The sequence below is a fragment of the Zingiber officinale genome, chromosome 8B (assembly GCF_018446385.1).
Source record: "Zingiber officinale cultivar Zhangliang chromosome 8B, Zo_v1.1, whole genome shotgun sequence".
In the NCBI taxonomy this organism is placed as follows: Eukaryota; Viridiplantae; Streptophyta; class Magnoliopsida; order Zingiberales; family Zingiberaceae; genus Zingiber; species Zingiber officinale.
In genome coordinates, this window is record NC_056001.1 from 46,967,144 (window position 1) to 46,989,844 (window position 22,701).

At 39.9% G+C, this 22,701-nt stretch overlaps 1 protein-coding gene across 1 annotated transcript; it reads left to right on the forward strand.

Annotated features, from left to right (window-relative positions):
* The first annotated feature begins 5,091 nt into the window (after positions 1-5,091).
* LOC122013402 (protein DEHYDRATION-INDUCED 19 homolog 2-like) lies at positions 5,092-7,262 on the forward strand. The gene is made up of 5 exons (XM_042569665.1): positions 5,092-5,303; positions 5,393-5,547; positions 6,097-6,174; positions 6,360-6,607; positions 6,952-7,262. The coding sequence occupies exons 1-5, from the start codon at positions 5,231-5,233 to the stop codon at positions 7,049-7,051; spliced, it is 654 nt and encodes a 217-aa protein (XP_042425599.1). The 5' UTR covers positions 5,092-5,230; the 3' UTR covers positions 7,052-7,262.
* Positions 7,263-22,701: the final 15,439 nt, after the last annotated feature.

Here is a 22,701-nt window from a genome sequence, read left to right on the forward strand (position 1 = left end):
TTCGAACTATATTAAAGATTAATTAAAGATTTGATAGAGTAGATTCACATGTAAAGATTCTGCAAAGCTAGGAAGTCTAATGAATTCAAAGACCTAAAAGATTGGGTCATGGAGCCAATATTAAAGAAGATTGATGTGATCATTGGTGAGCTGGGCACAAGTGGGGAAAGTAATATAAAGGGAACGACCTATGCACAGAAAAAGTCTAGTGCTTCACCTTCATGTCAAAGCTAAGTACAGTTGGAACCTAACCTTCTTTGAGAAAGACATCGTCAAGATTAAACACATTAGTAGATAGAGCTCATATCATCAACTGTAGTGTCATGAAGATACAAAATAAGCCTCTCTCATGAGACTGTCATTATTAATTCCAAAGGCTAGTAGCCGCCCGTAATTTACCTTCTCCGTGTTGACCTTGGGACGAGTTGACGGAGTGCTGGGGGCGAGCGTAGTTGCTTTTTGCGACCATGAAAATACAAAATAACTATTTGATGTCTTATCCTCAACTACAGTACATTTATAGAAAATTTTCTTCTAGATGAGATGCGTAACTATGAGATATTAAGCTTCTGAGTCATCCGTCATAAGCGCTTCCCAATTTACTCTAACGGTCATTAGGAAATTTTCATAAGATCAGACCGATCGTCTCAGATTTGATATTATCTGATTCATCTTAAAGATACAAAACAACTACTTGATGTCATATTCTTGGAAGGATTCACAAAGATAGACTACTGTAGATCACAGGGCTACAACATAATGTTGAATTATTGCCTTTATAGTCACCCTATGCCAAGAACTAAATGTTTAAATACGAGCTAAATGTTTAAAAAAAATAGAACGAAAATCCTTCCAAGAGTGGAGAAGCCTTTTACAACCTTTAATAATACAATAAGAAACAAGGATGTAAAGATAAATGAAATCGAAAATGACTTTACAATTAAAACCTTACTTCACTTGATCTCTTATTACTTGGAAATGCTCTTGTTGAACTGGAAATACAGTAGTACTTTGCTCTAAAACCTCTAAGAATGGGCATCGAGAATCCTCCTAAAAATTATCTTTATAAGATTGTTGTTCGGGTTGATTTCCACCTAACAATCAATTGACCTTACTCATTAATTGATTGTCATGTCAGATACGAACCATTCAAATATATAAAACAACTCTTTTTTGCCTAACCAATCAAATGGTAAACCACACTAATTGCTGGCCTCTAATCAAACTAACCAGTCAATTTCAAACCCTTCTATTCATTGGCCACAGTAGAACAATCAATTGCTGCAATCGATTGATTGCTACAAATCGATTTGCCAGTGTTTTATCGGTCTAAAATAAGCTACCAATCAATTGCTCAAGTAGCAAACCCAAACTTTTGGGTTTCGGATTTACCAATCGATTGATGATGCTTGCCAACCCTAATTGCAACATTTTCAGGCCTGAATTCGCGTCTTGACTAGTATCTAATTGATCTTAACCTATCAGGATTTTCTCTACCCAACATTCAATCATTCATGGGCTGCTATGACTTCTCGTTTCCTAATATCCAATCATCCATCTTGACCTATTGAAACTTCATCGTCACCTAGTATCCAGTTGACTTCAACCTACTAGGACTTTCTCACTCATGCCAAGTGTCTGGTCAACCTTAACGCAGTTAGACTTTTCTCTTGCCCATTTTCCTATTGGATTTTCGATCACCAAGTATCCGATCAACCTCGACCCATTTGGACTTTTCTTTTGACAACTTCCCTGTTGAACTTTGGATCACCAAATGTCAAGTCAACCTCAACCAACATGGACTTTCCTTTTGCTAATTTCCGGTTGGACTTTTAATTACCAAGTGTCTAGTTAATCTTGACTCACTTAGATTTTCCTAGCTTGATTCACTTGAACTTTTCTCTTACTAACTTTCATATTGGACTTTTCACTACTAATTAAGTATTCAGTCAATCTTAAATTACTTAACTTCTTACTAATATATTGATGAAATATCAAAATTTAAACTCGAGTCAACTCGAGCTTGGTCAACCTTGACCTCGATTACACCAAAGATCACTTGTTAAAACCTCCACAGTTGAAGATAGGCTACTCCATGGGTGACTTAGTGGGCTAGAGCATAATGTTAATTTGGTTCACAAACATCTAGATCCCTTGAATTATTGACCTTGTAATCACCTTGTACTAAGAGTTAAATGTTTAAGTATTCTAGTCTTCGGGGCTATGGTGCAGTGGAAGGATATTCAATTGTCACTCAGGTATCTATGGTTCGATTTCTAATTGTGAGTATTTTTCGATTTATCCTAACAGCCTATGAAAAACTTCCGTAAGATCGGACTAATCGTTCAAGATTCAACGACGATATCTAACTTGATTAATCATAAATGTTTAAGTATTTCACGCCAAGTGTTGTTGCGCTCAACCCTCAACCCTCAACTTGGTCTAGTTAGGAAATTGTTGGTGAAGTCAGGTCTAGCTTGGTCCTTTTATGATAGACTAAGTAGTGTGCTTTAATGTTCAAAGAATATGTTTGCACAATAGTCCAGGTGAATAAACGCTCGCATGTTTATGCTAGTTCGACTTTGTTCACACTTCTATAATGGTTAGTATGAATATAAAGATAACAAAAATGAAAAGCACAAACACAAAAAATACAAACCAATATAACGTGGTTCGACCATTCTCCCTCGAACCCCTATTTTCCGATTATGATCCTTTAAATGAATCACTCTTGCAAACCATCTATTTTTTCTCCCACACAGAACTCTTCCATAGGTGAAGAAACTTCTCACAAATCTATTTTTAGGATAACACAGTAAGATGAAAAACAAAAACAAGTAAATGAATTACAAATAATGCTTTCACTTGTGCTTGCTTTCTCTTATTTTAAATTGCTCTGAAATGGCTCTGGAATGCAACCATACTCACCTAGGAATTATTTAAGTATAGTAGACAAAAACTCCTTGAAACACCCTTTTATAGTGTTTATGTTCGTTCAAAATTCTCTAACCAAACAATTGCTCCTTACCATCAGTCAACTATTTGCCTCCTATCAGTCGACAATTCTAGCATACAAAACATCCGAATGTTATTGCTGTCTTATCAACTCAACAGCAATTCTAGTTTTTTGTTTTGGCATTTGTTGACTACTTAAAATTATCAGTCAATTGTTCACCCGAACAAAACCTTTTGTTTGTGAGCATATCAGTCCGCGTCAACTGCTCAATTGATTGATCCATAAGTTAGGTCCTATCCTCATCAATCACCATCAATCAACTGTTCTAAATCACAGATCCCTAAATAACCTTTTATGGTTTTGAGTACTTTAGTTGACTTCCTAAACTCATCAATCACCGCACCATCAATCAATCGATTGTTATAAGTCGATTATTGTAAGCCCCAAATTTAACCAAATCATAATTTCTTGATTTCAAATTCATCAATTGAGTACTATGCTTCATAAGTTAACAATCAACTGAATGAATAATGTTTCTAAGAAGAATAATATTTTCAACTTGAAAATACAATAGAAGGTTATTTAATCGATAATTTACCAAAAGGTGCATTTGAAAATCTGAATTTACTAAAAGGCATATATTACTTTGGTATTTATTAAAGAACGTACTTTTTTAAAAGTATTTCTTAATTTACCCTCATGATAATTTGACTTTTCTATTGTTTTTCTTTTCTTCATTATATTTCTCTCACTTCTCTCTCTCTTTTGTCGGCAGAATAGAGGAATAAAATTAGTCAATCTTTAATCACATTTTAATACATTTGAAGAAGCCAAAATAAATAATGGACATCATATTTGGACTCCTTGCAATTTTAGAAATCCAAATAGCTTTCTGGTCGATCGGTGGGTTCGGTCAAATGATGGACTGAGAGCTCGATTGCACCCATTCGGTTCATGGATTTCTAAAATTGCGGAGTTCAAATATGTCCATTATTTATTTTGCTTTTAGATGTTAACAAGTAAAATCAAAGAATCGACAAAAAACTCACATTGGGCCTGATATGGACTCAAATCAGGTAATAGGGCATGATATCGTTTGATATGAGGCCCGTTGATATGATTCCATACTAGGCCATCAGGCTTTATGCCGATTCTTTGATTTTGTTTGTTATAAAAAGTCAAAATAAATAATGTACACCATATTTGAACTCCTTGTAATTTTAGAAATATATAAAACCGAAATGAGTGCAATCGGAGCTCTCTGGGTCCATCGGTGGATTTTGACCGAAACCCATTGATCGAAAGCTCGGGTGCATCCATTTTCGCGATTTCTAAAATTACAAGGTGAAAATATGGTGTTCATTATTTATTTTGGTTTCTTCAAATGTATTAAAATGTGATTAAAGATTGACTAATGTTATTCCTATATTCTGCCGATAGAGGAGAGAGAGAAGTGAGAGAAATATAATGAAGAAAAGAAAAATAATAGAAAAAGTCAAATTATCATGAGGGTAAAATAAAAAATGCTTTTAAAAAAGTGCGCTCTTTAGTAAATATCAAAGTAGTGTACGCCTTTTGATAAATTCAGATTTTCAAATGTGTCTTTTGGTAAATTGTCGTTATTTAATCAACTCAGTCAATAATATTTTTTTAATATGAACATGAATAGTATGTTCAGTTTGAAAAAAATAACAAAAAGTTATTCAATTAATTTGATTGGGTAATTGATTGATAAATTTTACGATCGAATATAAAATTATTCAATTGACTTAGTCGATTGAAGAATTTAGGACTAAAATTGCTAATCTTTAAAATGATGTATTTTTAAGATAGAATAACATTGGTTAATATTAAAAAAATAATTAATTTTGATATATATATATATATATATATATATATTACTAATAAAATATTTGTTTAATAAATTAGTGCTTCGGTACAGCACACTTTTCATGTTGGATTCACACTAGTGGGTCCTACCCCAAGTGCTGCCCCGTCACCTTCACCGACCCTCGTGTGGGCCCTACTTTCTCCGTCCTCAAGTCATATAAAGAATAAATAATTTTTATTTATTTATTATATATTTATATTTTCGACGCCACGCCCTTTGTCTCCACTTCCTCTCCTTCCTCCCGAAGCAATCGAAGTTGCCGAGCACTTTCGCTTCAAAAGTACATCAAAAAAAAAAAAAAACCAAAAACCCAACCTTTCCTTCGTCTGATTCGATTCGGAGGCCTCAGCTCCTGCTCTCCACAAGTTCGCCACTCAGGCATCATGGAGAACGACCGACGGAGCCACTCGCGCCACGCCTTCGCACGCCGCCGGCCCACCCTTCCGCCTCTCTATGGTCAGTATGCGCCGCCCTTGGGTTATTTCTTTCGCGGAGTTCTGGATCTTGATTACTCTTTGCCTCCGTTGTCGGATTGTGCTTGGTAGACGCGTGTCTTGGTATGGAAGAGTTTCATGGAGCGGCAGAGGACGACTACGACTCCTTGACGGAGTTCCCTTGCCCCTTCTGCTCTGAGGCATTCGATGTCATAAGCTTGTGCCTTCATATTGACAAGAAGCACCCATGGGAGCATACGAAAGGGGTAATTGCTACTGATTATAGTTATGATGCTTCTGTTCGTATTTTTTTTCCAAAAAAATAAAAAATAGGGTTCGATGTAGTTTTTATTGGAGAAATTGGTTTGGGAATCATGACTAACTTATGTAATCTTCTCATTGGAAACTGTTTTTAAGTTATCTTCTTTAGGATTATAGCTTTCTAAGGTTCTAAATCATATTTAAGGCATCAATCCTGCACTGCACTAAGAATTCATTGATAGTAGTTGGGAAAACATCTTTCCATATTCATTTTCAGTAAGGTTTAAGACTTTCATAAATTTGGAAGTTTTTGTGGTTAATCGTTTTGTATATGAACATACCTATCCATTTTCATCAAGATTGTCTTCATCAGCAGACCGTGATGGTCATAACAATTTACAGATGACTCAAACCTTATCCTTTCATGTCTTGAATATGTTTCAGCTTAAATTTCTTTCTTGCTGTTTTTGTTTGGCTTCGTGATTACCTGATTAACCCTGCTTCGTGCTAGGGCTATAATTTGAACCATTTTATCCATTACTTTTTTTTTTCAGGCATGCCCTATTTGCCAAACTAGGATTGAATTTGACATGGTTGACCACATAGAAGTGCAACACGGGGACTACTTTAAGGTATCTGTAATTTTCATTATCTCTGAACTTGGAAACTTTAAAACTCAGCAGGAATCTTCAGTATTAACTATTAGAAACTTACTTTAGGAGTTGAACATTTGTTTATTGGCTCATTTTGCATGGGATATCATGTTGTATGTTTGATTAGCAACTTGAATTCCTGAATGTGCATTTACATGCCACAGAAGAGTAGAGTCTACAAAGGTTCTTCGGACTTCAACTCCATGCTGAGAAAGTTGTGTGATAGCAGTGATCAAACTTTTCTCGAGGAATCATCTTGCCTAAATTTTCCTTCCAACACAGCACCTGATCCATTGTTGTCAAGATTTATTGGCAATTTCCCCATGACTGATCCATTGGAAGTTACACCGTTGGAATCTTCAAACCGAGAAACTATGGCTGATAAATTATCAGATGAAAAAGCAGTTGAAAGGTAAGAGACAATTTGGTTAAAAATGAAAGCTTCTTTAGAAAATAACGAGGTCATGCTTGAAGATCTTATTCCCTGCTACTAATTTGAATCCTAAACCATAATTTACTGCCTAATCTCTCTCCTATCTGTAGTAACCATCAATGGCTGCTGTGTTGAAAATTTTTCAATCTTGCTATTTAAATCCATGAGTGATCACTATCTTAGGTCCCTACTGTACACTTGTTAGAGAAAATCAATCTGTCTCTATTGCCTGTCATGAATTCGAAACATTGACTAATGTTTATGCTGCCCTATCTTTTGTTTTCGCTTTTCCTCTATTATGTTAACCTCAATTCTCATTCCAGTGCTGAGCCATCTTCTTCATTCGAGGATGAGGAACAGGTTCGGAGGACTGAGTTCCTGCAAGGCCTTGTTATTTCTACAATCTTTGATAACTTCTTTTGAGGGAGAATTTGGCTGTTCATGTTGGCATCAGCTACCGCAAGACATTGTTGAGCATCTCTGATTCTTGTGTCTTCATTGACATCAGATAAGAACTTGTTTTGTATGTAACATATTGATAGGCAACAGGGCTGTCTCAACTATTTTTGAGGTTTAGACAGAAAAAACATTATGGACTCAATATGTTTTTTTAAAATAAATATTATTTTTTAAACGAATTTTTTTTTAATAAAATTTAGGTTTTTATTTTTTTTAATGTAAAATTATTAATTTAATTTTTATATTTAAGATTTGATAATAATTTTTTTTCAATTGATAAAATTATTAAATTATTTATTTGTTTTTAAAAATATTAATCGATTGGAAAATTTTCAATCGATTCAGTGATCGATTACAACCTTTATTATTCGATTAGAATTATTCTTAATTGATTCAGGGTTTTAATTGATTTTGTAATCAATTGTGGAATTTTCTGTTCATGAAAATAGAGCGTTTAATCAATTCATTGATTGATTATGATATTTAATTAATTAAGTAATTGATTACGAAAAGATCAGATCTCTTAATCGATTAGATCGATTTAGTAATTGATTAAGATATTTAATCTATTCTGCAATTGATTATAAAGTCATTTGTACGTAATTTTTTACCGCTTAATGATGATGATTTTCGTCAATTGATTGAATCGATTAGGCAAACGATTTAGAAGTCTCTACTTGTGATTTTTGGATTGAGTCTTTGTTTGTGATTTTTGGCTTCTTAATCGATTGAGGGCTTTTTCAATCGATTAGGAGAAGTTTTTGTCACGAATTTGAAAGACTGATCAATAGGAGAAGTTTTGTCACGAATTTGAAAGGCTGATCAATTGGCTCGTATGCTTAATCGATTAATAGGCATATCAATCGATTGATGGATCAATTATGAATGATTCTGTGGGATTTCAATCTCAAATCGGGAAATAATTTTTCAACCGGTATTTTCCTAATGCCTAAAACAATAAAACTACAATTATTACAATTCGTAAAACTATTTTACGATCATGTCAAAGCATGATCGGGCTCTGATACCACTACTGGAGGTGCCCGATGCGATGTATGCTTAACACGTTTCGTAATATATACAGTGGAAGCAAAAAGACCATAATAAAACTATTTTATTATAAAACACACGCTACACGTATGTAGGATACAACTCACGCAAATATAATCGTAAAATAAAAATTTAAGAATAACAATTATTCTAAACTTACCTTATGGATGATATAAAGGGGAAAGAACATCAACTTAGCGACGTTCACGGACCTTGCCTCTATTTATATCCACACCCAGTTCTTCAAGATAACTCCGATAAACAATAAGGTTCACCTCTGATTGATACTAACCAAGCGTGGGGGTGATGCAATCCAAGAGAAAAAAGAAGAAGCGAAGAAGCTTAAGGAAGAAAACCTTCCTCAAGCTTCTTGGTGGGCGGCGATAGAGAGAGGAGGGAGAAGAGAGAGAGCCAAGGTTTCAAAAACCTCAACCAGTGAATAATGAATTGGTTCTTTTAATTTCTCCCTTCTATATCAATATATATGTTCTCTTGATGAGTTAGGTCAAAAATCTCAAACCCAACTCAAAATTCCTTAGCTAAAATTTGACCCATTTATCTCTTAGTTTGATTGACAACCAAATCAATTTGGTTCATTACTAAATCAAATAAGGCCTAACTCTTCCATAAGAGATGTGACCTATTCTTGCTTCCATCCCGATAAAATATCTTCCATATTTTTTCTTTGTCTGGTCTAACCAAACATTTTATCTCTTGATTTGAAAATTGAATTCTCAAACATGTTTTACATATTTTAGATACTCGTAGTGCATGACCCAATTGGTTCCTGATTTATTTTGGCCATCCATAATTAACTATTTAATTATGGATCGATCATGAGTGACACCTAGTAGTTCATCATGATCCCCAATTAATTGAAAAATCACAATTAATTTCAGAACTAGTTCTGAACTCTTCAACAACTATAGTGAGTTATACCTTGTCCCTTTCACTCGTCTTATACTCACTTAGTTCAAGACGTGGTCTGTGTCTGTCTCTGTCTCCACTAAACTAACTATATCACATATAGCTCAAGGAATATTAACTAGTCTTGTGGATTCAAATTACTCTAACATGTATCCAAGAGTCTCATACTCTTAACATGTAATGCTTTGCAATGACTTTGAGTAATAATCCTAACAAACGGTCATAGGGTATACGTCTCCTCACAATGAGCGGTGAATTCTCTGTGGGTTATCTAAACATATTCGAGTACTTTAATTTATACCCAATCATCTCAGGTCCACATCTTCAAGGATATGCTTTATTTAAGATGTCAAAGTATAATCCTCCATGACCAAGGTGACTTGAATACCTTAAGTCAAAGGAAACTTGCACTCGAGTTACAGTAAGAATTTCACAAACATATTCATATATGTAGAGAATCATATGAAGTCTTACAGCAAGTCACTCTAATAAATTAGTTACCATAGCTAGTATCCACATTTAACTCTCGACATCCTAATATCTCCAGCTAGTGAGTAACAGCTGCTTAGTTAGACCAAGGAATATAACTCGTGCCAGTTTCACAGAATTGATGATGCCCAAATACATCAATTCATTGACTGGAGAATATTTCAATACTTTCATAATTACACATGTAGAGATGCTCACTAGTTGCGATTCACTCACAAGTTCTCTCGTGTTATGAATCTTATTGTGGGCATTCAGTGAGTTTAAGACCATTCAAACTGTTGGTCCCCTAGCGGTCGACTAGAGGGGGTGAATAACCCTACACAAAAATAAAAGAAACAAAAACCCTTCTCAAACTTTACAGCTTTATTAAACTAATACTTACATAAAAAGTAATTAACAAACTGATTATAAAAAAAGAAGAGGCATAAAGAGGTTACTTGGTTTGCAATCAGATGATTACTAATCCAAGGCAGCTAAAGCTCACTATCAAAGTCTCTTTCAGGCGAAGACGCCTCTTATAGCGTTGACAGCTCACACAGTAGTAGAATAGACAAAGAAATTGATTACTAGTGATTATTCTAAGCTACTGGGATCAGAGCTATATTTATAGCCCTGATCGGGGTGCCTGAAAGAGTTTCAAGTGCCTGAAGGGGAATAAAATTTTATCCCTGTTGCAACGGATCATGCCATGTCGTGTTTCGATAAAGTTTCTGGTCCGAGCGCTCGGAAGGGTTCTGAGCGCCTGGACCGGGTCGACATAGCCCCCTGGGTGAAGCACCTAAGGGGCGTCTAGGTGATCCGAGCGCTCGGACCTAAAGTCAACCCCAGTTGACTTTTTTGTTCGGGTCTTCCGCTCCGGTTTCGCTCGCTTGGGTCCGGGTCTTCCACTCTGGCTCCCCTCGCTTGGGTGATTTCGGTCATCCGGAATAGAGCTCACCTGAACCCATTTTCTGGCCTTCTTGAGCAACCTTCTGCTTCGGCATCTCATCCCTTGGAAACGCCGCACCTCTTTTTCATCCGCTAACGCACTCTTTCGCAGCACCTCGTCCCTTGGACGCACTGAGCCCATCGACTCTCTCCCGTGCCATCCTTTTCACTAGCTGCGTCTTTCGCTCGACTTCTTGTGCTTCTAAGTTCATGCACACTTGGACACAGGACATCAAAACATAAAAAAACCTAACTTGACTTGGTTAATCACATCAAAACTATCACGGTGCACTTACAATCTTTTCCTTTTTGATGTGAGCAATCCCAAGCTAAGTTAGGGTAAACATTAAATAAATAATAGTTATAAAATTGTAAGTACATGATTTAAAAAAAAAATGTATTCTTTTCCTAGACTTAATATATAATTCCCCCCTTTGATTACATTAAAATGGGATAATTTATATAAATAACTGAAAATAAATTGAAACAAAGTCTAAAGATAAAATATAGTGACTATTATAAAAAAAAATCAAGAAGTTTAAGTTTTGAAGATCTTGATTTATAATAACATTTTTGAAAGAAATTATTTTTAATTGTTCAAAAAATTTTGAGAATTTAAAAATCAGAGAAATATTCAAAAGTTGTGATAAAATTTTTACGAAATATTGAATTGATTTTGAGCCGTAATAAAATATTTTCTAGAAAAGTTATTAAAAATTATTTAAAGATAGTTTCCAATCTCAAGGAAATAGTGGAAAATTTTTTGAAAATGAAATAGAACATGTATTTTTGTAGCAATATTATTTTTCAAAATTTTAAAAAAAATCAAATTTTTAACATTTAAAATATGATTAAAAAATCATAGAAAATAATACAATTGTAAAAAAAAAATTTAAAAATATTTTCTTTAATTGATAATATGAGAAGATTTTTTTAGAAAAATAAGGTTTGCAAAAAATACCTCTTTGAAGCAATTCTAAATTGGAAAATATGATTTTTTAAATAAAAAATCATTAAAAAAATATAATAAATAGAAAATTCTAAAATTTTTTCCATAGATAACTGATAAAATTATCTTTCTCAGAAAAATTAAATTCTAATTAATTTATAACCAAAATTATGCAAAGAAATTTATTTTAAACACATTAGATAATAAAAACTTTAATTCAATTAAAAATTAGGGCATTCGAAAAAAAAAATAATTTAGGCATGATTTTGGTACCCAGTATAAATTCCATCCAACAAAATTAATCAAAAATTTTTTAGGAATATTTTTTTGATGATAATTTTCTAATTTGGCCCTGATGATATCTAAATTTTCAATTTAGTCTATTATTATTTCGAGCTTGTTGAATATATGAGTAGGCAAGATTTTTTATTTCTATTTTTAATTTTTAATTTTTAATTTTCTATTTTTATCTTGTCGAAATTCTCCCATTGATAAGATGTTGCTAAAGTTAACTCATCATTTTTCTTTTAATAATTTTTTGTTTTCTATTTCAAATTTGCAAGAACTTTTCGATAACATTTTTATAAATTCAAACAATTTATTTGGAGGTAGAGATCTTACCTGATTTTTCTTATCGATCTCAGAAAGTGCAAAAGAACTTTTTTCTGATGTTCCTCCCTCTTCATCGATGCTCTCTTCCAAAGATTCTCTCCCTTCATCAATGTTTATCTTGGACGAGCTTTCATTGTCTTCAGGTAGGTATTCAGTTATAAGAGTTGTTTTGGTAACTTTCTCGGTCTTGAATTCTTCTGACGATGACTCGGTGTCCATCGAGGAGTTGGATACGACTTCTTTTGGTTCTTCATAGAGCTTTAAGAACTTTTCCCAGAGTTCTTTTGCACTTTTGTATTTGTCGATTCTGTCGAGATCCTGAGCAGGCAAAATACTCAGAAGTTGGAACTCAGCCTTACCATTTGCCATAAAATCGTTGTGTTGCTTCTCAGTCCATCGATACTCCTCAAGTTCTTTTCCTTCTTCGCTTTTGGGCATATCAAAATCATATTTAATTGTTAGTAAAATATTGAAATCGGTTTTAAAGTATACCTCCATTCGACGTCTCCAAAACGCAAACTCCCCCTCGAATACTGGTGGGTAGCTCCGGCCATTTCTTGTGCTTCGGTTGGAGCTTAGTCCTTCTAAAATGGCCTTGCTCTGATATCAATTGTTAGTCCCCTGACGAGCGATTAGTGGGGGTGAATAGCCCTGTACAAAAATAAAATAAATAAAAATCATTCTCAAACTTTACAGCTTTATTAAACTAACACTTGCATAAAAAGTAATTAACAAACTAATTAGAAAGAAAGAAGAGGCACAAAGAGGTTACTTGGTTTGTAATCAGATGATTGCTAATCCAAGACAGTTAAAACTCACTATCAAAGTCTTCTTTAGGTGGAAAAACCTCTTACAGCGTTGATAGCTCACACAATAGTATAACAGACAAAGGAATTGATTACCAGTGATTGTTTTAAGCTACTAGGATTAGAACTGTATTTATAGCCCTGATCGAGGTGCCTGGAAGGGTTCCAAGCGCCTAAAGGGGGATAAAATTTTATCACCGTCGTAACGAATCGCGCCACATCACGTTTCGATAAAATTTCTGGTCTGAGCACTCGAAAGGGTTCCGAGCTCCCAGACCAGGTTGACATAGTGCCCCTAGGCGAGGCGCCCAGGGGGCGCCCAGGTGATCCAGGCAGCTAGACCTAAAAGTCAACCCCTAGTTGACTTTTTGGTCTGGGTTTTCCATTCCGGTTCTGCTCGCTTGGGTCCGGGTCTTCTACTTTGGCTCCGCTCGCTTAGGTAATTTCGGCCATCCCGAATAGGGCTCACCGAACCCATTTTCTAGCCTTCTCGAGCAACCTTCCGCTTTGGTTTCTCATCCCTCAGAAACGTTGCGCGTCTCCTTCTCATTCGCCAGTGTACTCTTCCGTAGTACCTCATCCCTCGGACACATCGAGCCCGTCGACTCTCTCCCGTGATGTCCTTCTCGCTAGCTCGTCTTTCACTCAATTTCCTATGCTCCTAAGTTCCTGCACACTTAGACACAGGGCATAAAAACATAATAAGACCTAACTTGACTTGGTTAATCACATCAAAACTATCACGGGGTACTTACACAAACACATAATTCAAATAATGAATATTTATTTATCAAAATAAATAGTATAAACCATAAGGCAGTTGTCTTAGGACACCTATCAAATACAACACTCTTACCATGGACTTTGGCCTTCTTCTCATGCTTGTGCCACTTGCGCTTTGTACCTCGAGGGCCCTTATTCGACTCTACAATGTAAGCATAACCTAAAGTAGACCTAGTCACTTCCTGACGCTCCTCCTCAAGCTCACAATGCCTACTCACATCTATGAAAGTACTGATACTCTCAGTGTGTGTGAGATAAGTCCTAACAATATCCTAGAAGTCAGGTAATAATTGGATCACACCTAGTATCTAAAGTTCATTAGACATGGGCTCCTCCGTATTTTTCAAAGAAGTAATCATACTTGACATGTGAATTAAATGTTGCTTCATAGTATGATCGTGCCTCTTCTTATATGTAATAAGCTTATATGTCAATATTCTTATCTTAGGGGCTGACGGAATGCCATGATGCTCTTTGAGAGCATACCATACTGACTTAGCAATAGATTACTACTCATATATTGGGATCAATTCATTGTGCATACTGCTAAGAAGGATCACCCTAGCTTGACTATCTTTTTTTTTCCAAGCATGGCATATCTCTTGATCCCATCTTGCTCATGACGTGGTACCCTCCCCGGGGTCCACCATCTCATGCATAAGAACCTTCCCAAGTTCTTGTTCCTCAAAGACAAACTAAATCTTCTGGTGCCAAATATTGTAGTTGTTACCGTTCAACTTGTCTCCCTTGACGAGATCCATTATGATAGGCTTTGTTGCAGTCATATCTCTGTCACATAGAAAAGAGAGATATTAGTGGCAATTAATACTTAATTACATAATTTTGTATATCTTAAGAATCATTAAGACCCAAATGACTCGAGTACGGACTCTAAAACGAGCATATGAGTCAACAGACACCATAATAATCTGGAATTGAATCTCACTCTTTGGACTTAGATTCACTACACAAAACCCTACTATTAGTCACCTTTAAGTTAAATCGGTCGGTCTAGTTAAATTACTCGACCCAGTTCAACTCAAACCAGCCGGTCTGGTTCAGTGAACCAAACCAGTTTTTGATTTTTTTTAATTAAGGAAAATCAAACTTTTTCGCATCTCCTTCATCGCGACGAACCATCCATGACAATCGCAGTCATCGGCAACGAGCGCCTTTCGTCAACATCACGACGCAATCGTCTACGATCTTCGACCACGGAAGTCGATCGCCAGCCATCCAAAGTGGTCGCCAGGGCTTGCGATGCGCGGAAATCTCGAGAAGTGGTTTTTATGTTCTGCCACGACAATCTCTACTGCGATGACAATGGAGTTGCCGAGCATCGGCCTCTCGACGCGGTCATCAACATTCACTGGCCACAGACGCCGATCGCTAGCATCCTCACGAGGTCGTCGATGCCTGCGATTCGCTCTTTTGCCGCGATAGTTTCTACCTCGACAAACATTGTTCGCTGGCCCATGGCTCAGTGTCGGTGTGCAATGCAGTCTGCGTCCACTCCCCTTTGAAAGTCCATCGCAGAACTCTTAGCCAGGGAGGATATTGTCGAGCTTGATGACGAAGAACCATTCCTTGTTAGCGAGATCGGCGATGACACCATTAGCTCCAATGGTCTCCTACTTAGGGAGCTCCCATTAAACCTAGCTCTCATTCCAATGTCAAATTTTGTTCTGACATAGCAGAAGTATACAAGAGATTACATATATATATATATGAGTTAAGTTCTTGATATACCTTAAACGATGTTGTTGTAAACTTCAAAATCTATGAAAACTCGTAGTCGGGATAATAGTCACAAGTACCACTGTTTCACGTCTCAACTCTCGACCGAGTGATCTACTACTGTGAACAATTAACTCCTTCCACAAGCAATCTACAACAACCTCTAGCCATCTCCCTTCATCACTTTTCCACCTATAACCCTTTATATACTAATGCATATTATGGAAATAATGGGGATGAGGAGATTATAGACAATAGGCCATGATCCCATAATCCACCTTTGTATATTAATATGCCTCAATGTGGGCAAACAACAACAATTCTAAATTGTGATATTTCCTTATAAAAGTGGTATCAATAGATAGCTTAAGTCGAAGGTTTTTTAAGTATATGATCAATTTCAGTTTTCGACAATGAATGATATAGGTCAAAAATAATGGTGAGGGTTTTTCAAATATATACTATTTTTTTTAAAATTCCATAGGAGGCGGTCGCACCCCCTCCTCATAACATGCCTACGCCTTGGCTACTGGCTCTCTTCAAGAAGTCTGACGGAAGAGACGATGAAGACGATGATAGTGGAGAGAAGCTTGCAGAAATATACGAAGGGTTGCAGTGTTTGGGCTCCAGTGTTGCAGAGGCCCAGGCATCAAAAGATCTTAACTGGGTATAGGGTTCACCGGGGAAATGCAGTGTCATCCGATCAAGTCATTCAGCGAAGGATGGAGGATGAGGAAATCCTTGGCCATAGCTCTTTTTGTGTAACCAACTTTGTTACTTCTGGATGAGCCTCTAAATCATCTTGATCTCCGAGCAGTGCTATGGTTAGAGGAGGTCACATCATCGAAATCAATAATTTTTGATATTACAAAACAAATATATAATTCAGTTCAAAGTCAGACCGGAGAAAGTTAAATGTCACGGTGTCGTGTTCATCCGTGGATCGATAACGATGTTGAAAGTTTAGCAGATTTTACTGATAGGAGGATTTAAAAATTATTATTATTATTTATAATAATTTTTATTCTTTTAATATTTAAAATTTTTATAATGTTATATATATATATTTTAAATATTTTTTTTTTTAATCTTTTTTATCTTTTTATATTTTAAATCTATTTAGAAATTTAAAATGATGAAAGGGTTAATAATTTTTTTTTTGTTTTTTTACAAATTATGAATTATAGTTTATATATTAAAATTTATTTCCTTTATCCATGACATGACTTACTGTCTAGTGTCTATATAAATATATTTATTTATTTAAGAATTGATCTTAGATTATTAAATAATATTTTCTTTTTCAAAAAAAATATGAAAGATAACGATTCTCTTATTATCTTCTTCTTAATTCTCTCAATTTCATTAGTCCGTAGAATAATTACTATCTTATCCGACATTATTAACCATCTCAACCACACTAATCCCAATACTTGGAGATCCCAATATCACTTGGCTTACACTCACATAAGCCTATAGAAAGCTACAATATCAAGCTTAATCACAGCCGGTAATCTAAGATCAATTGTCCCTTGAAGGAAGGCTTCACTGAAGCAACTAGATAGTCTATCCCGAACCAGCTAAATATCATCTCTCAATGATGTTGTCCAAAGACTCAAATCCAAGATTATATTTCACTCATAATCTCTCAAGACTCTCTTGCCTATAGGTCTTCAAACTTATTGATGTTTCATGTTACTTGATCCTGTCCGAACCAGGAGTCAACGGACACTGGGCACGTGGCGCTCCCTGCTGAATCCTCGAGCGCTCCGACGAACCTGTAGCAAAACCGAGTCGGGAGGGGTGTCCCGGCGACGGCCCTCCGACACTCAAGTCAGGCGAGGAATCACGAATAGGTGGCCTCAAGATGAAGACTTTTTTCATACCTCCGGTGAAGAAATGGAGACCTTATATATACCTCTCGAAGAAGCCTGGGCGCGCCAATCAAAGCAACCACCTGCTTTTGACCATGCCCAGGTATGGGTCTGTCAGAAGGACCATGCTCAAATATGGGTCTGTCAGAAAGACGTCCATGAGGCCATACTGCTACTGTATCAACCTTTCCATGATGTGACGGCAAGATCCTCCATCGTGCGATCTTGTGTACGGCCTAATCATCAGACATGCTTCTGCTGATATCCCATAACCCGAGCCGAGCGCGTAGGCCGCTCGGCCACCTTTGTACCCTCGCCCCTATCCTGGCCGAACGGACCACCCGATCGGCCCTTCGGTCCCAGCCGAGCGGACTTCCGCTCGGCCCTTCGATCTTCCTGCCTTGGCGTCGGAAACCCAAGCCCATGGATGAGTTATCTCTAGCTCCGCTCGGACCATTACCCGCTTGGCCAGCCCTCCATCCATCCTTAGGCTGGGACCCTTCAGAAGGTGGGCCCCCCATTCTTACCGCCGGATCACTTGCCTTCCCTTCAAGTCTAGTCGAAGGAGGAAGTGAGTCCGACTGACTGGACTATATGTGTCCGAGCGGGCGGTCGCCGCCTTTCCGTAGCTTATAATATCCATGGGGCCGTTCGGCCCTTCTGCCAAATTCAGCCGCTCGGCTCTTCGTTTTGGTTGTCTTGTCGCTCAACATGGGTGTTTGCTTGTCTAAATCTTCTCGGAAATCGTGTAATCTTTTTCATTAAGGCGAAGTGTGCGCGGTATGGGCGCATTAATTGCGCTCGATGACAGGGCGCCACGTGTCGACCATTGTGTGGCGGCGGCGGCGTCACTTACGATGGGACGCCCCCGTTTGAAATGGACGGCCCGATGGCGTCCTCGTTTCTCGTGACCTAGATCGGACGGCGGAGGCTGACCGGCCTCGGCTGTATAAAGCCTCCGTCCCCTTTTTTGGCCGGTCACTTGCTCGCGCTTTGTCTTTCTGTTTCATTCTGTTGCTGCGGCCTCCGGCGATCCAGTGTCTGTTTTTAGACGGCTACCATCTCACCGGTGATCCTTCTCGTCCGCTTCCCTCTCAGTGAGTCTTCTCCCTTCGTTTACAAGGTCTTCCCAACTTGTCTTGCCTCTTTTGTTCGCATTCCGTCGATTTCTTGCTACCTTTCTGCTTCTTCGAGATGGCAAGCTCCTCCGGACCCGCTGTTGGTGTTCCCGGCCCTTGGTACCTGACCATGGAGAGTCGGTTTGATGAGGAGGGTGCTCGGCGCCTTGTTCGGACGTATGTGATTCTTGATAACCATGAAATAGTTATAGCCGACCCGACTGACCGGCCACATGACCCGCCGATCGGCACCATTTGTTTCTTTTTAGATCAATTCCAGGGCGGTCTTAGATTTCCTACCCATCCCTTTATTTTAGAGGTTTGTAACTATTTTCGCATCCCGCTCGGCCAACTTGTGCCGAATTCCTTTAGGCTGCTGAGCGGGGTGGTCGTCCTCTTCAAGCTGCACAGTATCCCTCTTGACCCCAAAATATTCCACTTCTTCTTCTACCCCAAACAATCTGAGCCGGGCACTTTTATTTTCCAAAGTAGAATAGGCTTTAAATTTTTTGATAATATGCCGACCTCCAACAAACACTGGAAGGAGTTTTTCTTCTATATCCGACTTCCCGAGCGGCCCGCATTCCGAACCAAATGGCAGACCGCTGTGCCGACTCAGCCGGAGCTCGGCAAGTTCAGAAGCAATCCAGCCTATCTTCATGCGGCGAACTGGTTGTCCGGTCAGCGATACAAGATCGACCAGTTGCTGCTCAAGGGGGTGTTATATATTTTCGGATTGTCTCCCGTTCGGGCAAATCTCCCCTTCCGCATGAGTAAGGATTCTTTACTCTCTTAGTCATTTTTTGTCTAATTGATTTTAATTTCTTTTACTGCAGCTGAAGTCATGTGGCGCTCCAAGGCTACCGCTAATTTGAAATTAAAGTCCGTGGAAATTGAAGCGGCCACCAAAAAAGAGCTCGCCGAGCGGGGTCTCATCCCCAGCCGCCCGGCAGATGCAGGAGAGGGGGGGGCGCAGTCCGCCCCTGAAACAGAAGCTGCATCCGCTTCAACGGAGGTTGAGGCGGATCCTGTTTCCTCAGCCCCCGCCGAGCTGGGCGTCCCCCAGGTCGGGGATCCCCCATTGGAGGTTCGGCGGAAACGTCGAAGAGACTCCAGCCGTCCGCCGACCCAAGAGGCGGAACCACAGGCGCCGATCGACGTAACTTCGCCGGATCGCACGCCATCACAGATCGGGACCCCTGCGGTTTCGCCCACCGCACAGCCCTCCGGCTCTCCTCCCCGGGCTCGTCGCCGCTTACGTCGGTTGGGCGAAACTTCCACTATAGGGGAGTCCTCGCATCAGGCGGCCGCGACTGAAGAAGCGCCGTCCGGCCATCCAACCATCAAGACTACCCTCCGATTCCCATCGGAGGAATATTTACTATCCGCCGATCGGCCTTCGAGCCCCGTTCACGAAATAACCTTGACGGGTCCGCTCGCCAAGCTTTTTGAGGACGCGCAGATTCAAGTGGCCCTCATGACTCCCAAGCAACTCGGCGACAACAACATGCAGCAGGCCACTCAGGTAAATTCATTTTTCTTCCTGTGCCATGCTACTGTTTGGTTCCTGATTTCATTATTTCCTTTACAGCGCTGGGCTGAGCAAATTGCCACTAGCCATCGGCTAGCCGAGTTGGAGGAGCTCCTGGAAAAACTTCAAGTGTCGGGGGGTCCCACAGCCGAGCGGGAGAAACAAGCCCTCGAGGCCGAACAGAAGAAGGCCGCCGACCTAGCTACAGAGGTGGCTCGACTTGAAGGCCTGGTGAAGATACGCGACGCAGACGTGAAGCGCGCCAGCAGTCGGAAGAAGCGGGCGATTGCTGATCTGGACAAGATGAAGGTCGAAGTCCGTGCGCTAGATCAGCGATCCAAGGATCTGGAGGCCCAGCTGAACGCCGAGCAGGAGGTCCGTTCGGCTGAACGCACAAAGGCTGAGATGGACTTGAAGGCAGCCCAAGATACCTTAACCGCTTCCCGAGCGGCACTCAAAAAATATAAGGAGGGAGAGCCGAGTCGCCTAGCAGCAGCGCGCCAGGAATACCTCCGCTCGGAGCGCTTTGGCGAAAAGTTCGGTGGCAACGTCTCCTCAACCTTCATCGAGGCGGTCAAGGTCACTACGGCGTACTTTAAGAAGGGAAGGCAAGTGATCCGGGCGGACTCCACGCCGACTTCTACCGGAATGACTGCCTCGCCGCCGTACACCAAATGGAAAGGCGTAACGCCCGTTCCTTCCTTTGGAGCCGTTCGGATGGCCCACAAGACGCCCGGTACCTCTTCTGGCCAGCTTCCTCCGAGATGGTCGAGCCGAGTGCGTAGAATGCGAAGGATTTCCCGATTGGTCACTTCGGCTTGACCGTTGCTCTGAGGATAAGCCACGGACGTGAAGTGTTGCTCAATCCCATAGCTCTTGCACCAATCCTCTAACATCTTCCCTGTGAACTGCCGCCCGTTGTCGGACACTAGTCGGCGAGGGATGCCGAACCGACAAATGATGTGTTGCCAGATGAATTTTTTAACCATTTGTTCAGTGATCTTTGCTAGCGGTTCGGCCTCCACCCACTTGGAGAAATAGTCTACCGCCACTAGTAAGAATTTCCTCTGCCCTGCCGCCATCGGAAATGGATCGACAATATCCATTCCCCATTGGTCGAACGGGCATGAAACGCTTGACGCCTTCATTTCTTCGGCCGGTCGGTGGGAGAAGTTGTGATACTTCTGGCATGAAAGGCAGGTAGATACTGTCCGAGCGACATCTGTTTGTAAAGTTGGCCAAAAGTATCCGGCCAAGAGGATCTTTTTGGCCAATGAGCGCCCGCCCGGATGATCCTTGATGTACTTCACGGAGGATGTGTGAGTCAAGCTTAACTTAAGATTTCATGACATTGAGACAAGGTAGCCACACCATTGCCTGTTCTTCAGGAAGTGGAGCCGAGCTGTATATTCATCGGAGGGTGTGGTGCCCGAACGGAGAAATTCTATAATAGGTGTCCTCCAGTCGCTTGGAAACATGAGGCCTTGCATCCGATCAACATGCGCCACCAGCAGTACTTTTTCAATTGGTTGCTGAATGGCAGCTGGTGTTATTGAACTCGCGAGTTTGGCTAACTCGTCTGCTGCCTGGTTCTCCGTTCGGGGGATCTTCTGTATAAGAACCTCTCGGAAAGTAGCTTTGAGTTTTTCGAAGGCCTCAACGTAGAGTTTAAGCCGAACACTATTGATTTCAAAGGTGCCAGAAAGTTGTTGAGCGGCCAACTGTGAATCCGAATAGAGAGTCACCCGACCGGCACCCACATACCGGGCTGCCTGCAATCCGGCTATGAGGGCCTCATATTCTGCTTCGTTGTTGGTAGCTTTGTAATCCAGCCGGACGGATAGATGCATCTTTTCTTCTTGAGGTGAGAGCAGCAATATTCCAATCCCACTTCCGAGCCGAGTGGAGGACCCATCCACATATATTCTCCACATAGCTTCCGGCTCTGGCCTTTGCACTTCGGTCACAAAATCAGCCAAGGATTGGGCTTTGATCGCCGAGCGGGGATAGTATTGGATGTCAAATTCACTTAATTCTGTCGTCCACTTGATGAGCCGTCCGGACGCTTCTGGATTCAACAGTACTCTTCCGAGTGGACTGTTCGTCCGGACAATGATGGTGTGAGCCAAGAAATACGGTCGAAGGCGCCGAGCGGCTAGAACCAAAGCAAAGGCCAACTTCTCGAGCCCGGTGTAACGAGATTCAGCATCTTTTAAAATGTGGCTTAGAAAATACACCGGCTGCTCTTCACCGCTTGCCCTCACAAGTGCTGAGCCTACAGCATGCTCAGTCGATGACAAATAAATATAAAGTGACTCACCCCCGATCGGCTTGGCTAACATTGGCAGAGAATTAAGATATGTCTTCAATTCTTCGAACGCTCGGTCACATTCTTCATCCCACTGGAACTTAGTAGCCTTGTGCAGGATCTTGAAGAATGGAAGGCTCCGGTCGGCGGTTTTGGAGATGAATCTGGACAAAGCAGTTATCCGACCGGTCAACCTCTGCACTTCTCTTGTATTTCTTGGGGGCGGCATGGCATGTCTTGCAGAGCTTTCACTTTGCTGGGATTTGCTTCGATTCCCCGCTCGGTCACTATGTACCCCAAGAAACGCCCCCCTTTCACTCCGAACAGGCACTTCTGGGGATTTAGCTTGACTCCATGTTTGCGCAGCGTTCGGAAGGTTTCTTCCATGTCCTTGAAAAGATCGGCCGCTCGGACGGATTTGATAAGAATGTCGTCCACATAGACTTCCAGATTACGCCCAATCTGCTCTTTGAACACTTTGTTCATCAAGCGTTGATAGGTGG

Coding starts and splice junctions, on each gene's coding strand:
- LOC122013402 (XM_042569665.1), top strand. CDS start 5,231: ATGGAGAACGACCGACGGAGCCACTCGCGCCACGCCTTCGCACGCCGC. Junction 5,548..6,096: donor CATGGGAGCATACGAAAGGG/GTAATTGCTACT, acceptor TTTTTTTTTCAG/GCATGCCCTATTTGCCAAAC. Junction 6,608..6,951: donor GATGAAAAAGCAGTTGAAAG/GTAAGAGACAAT, acceptor TTCTCATTCCAG/TGCTGAGCCATCTTCTTCAT.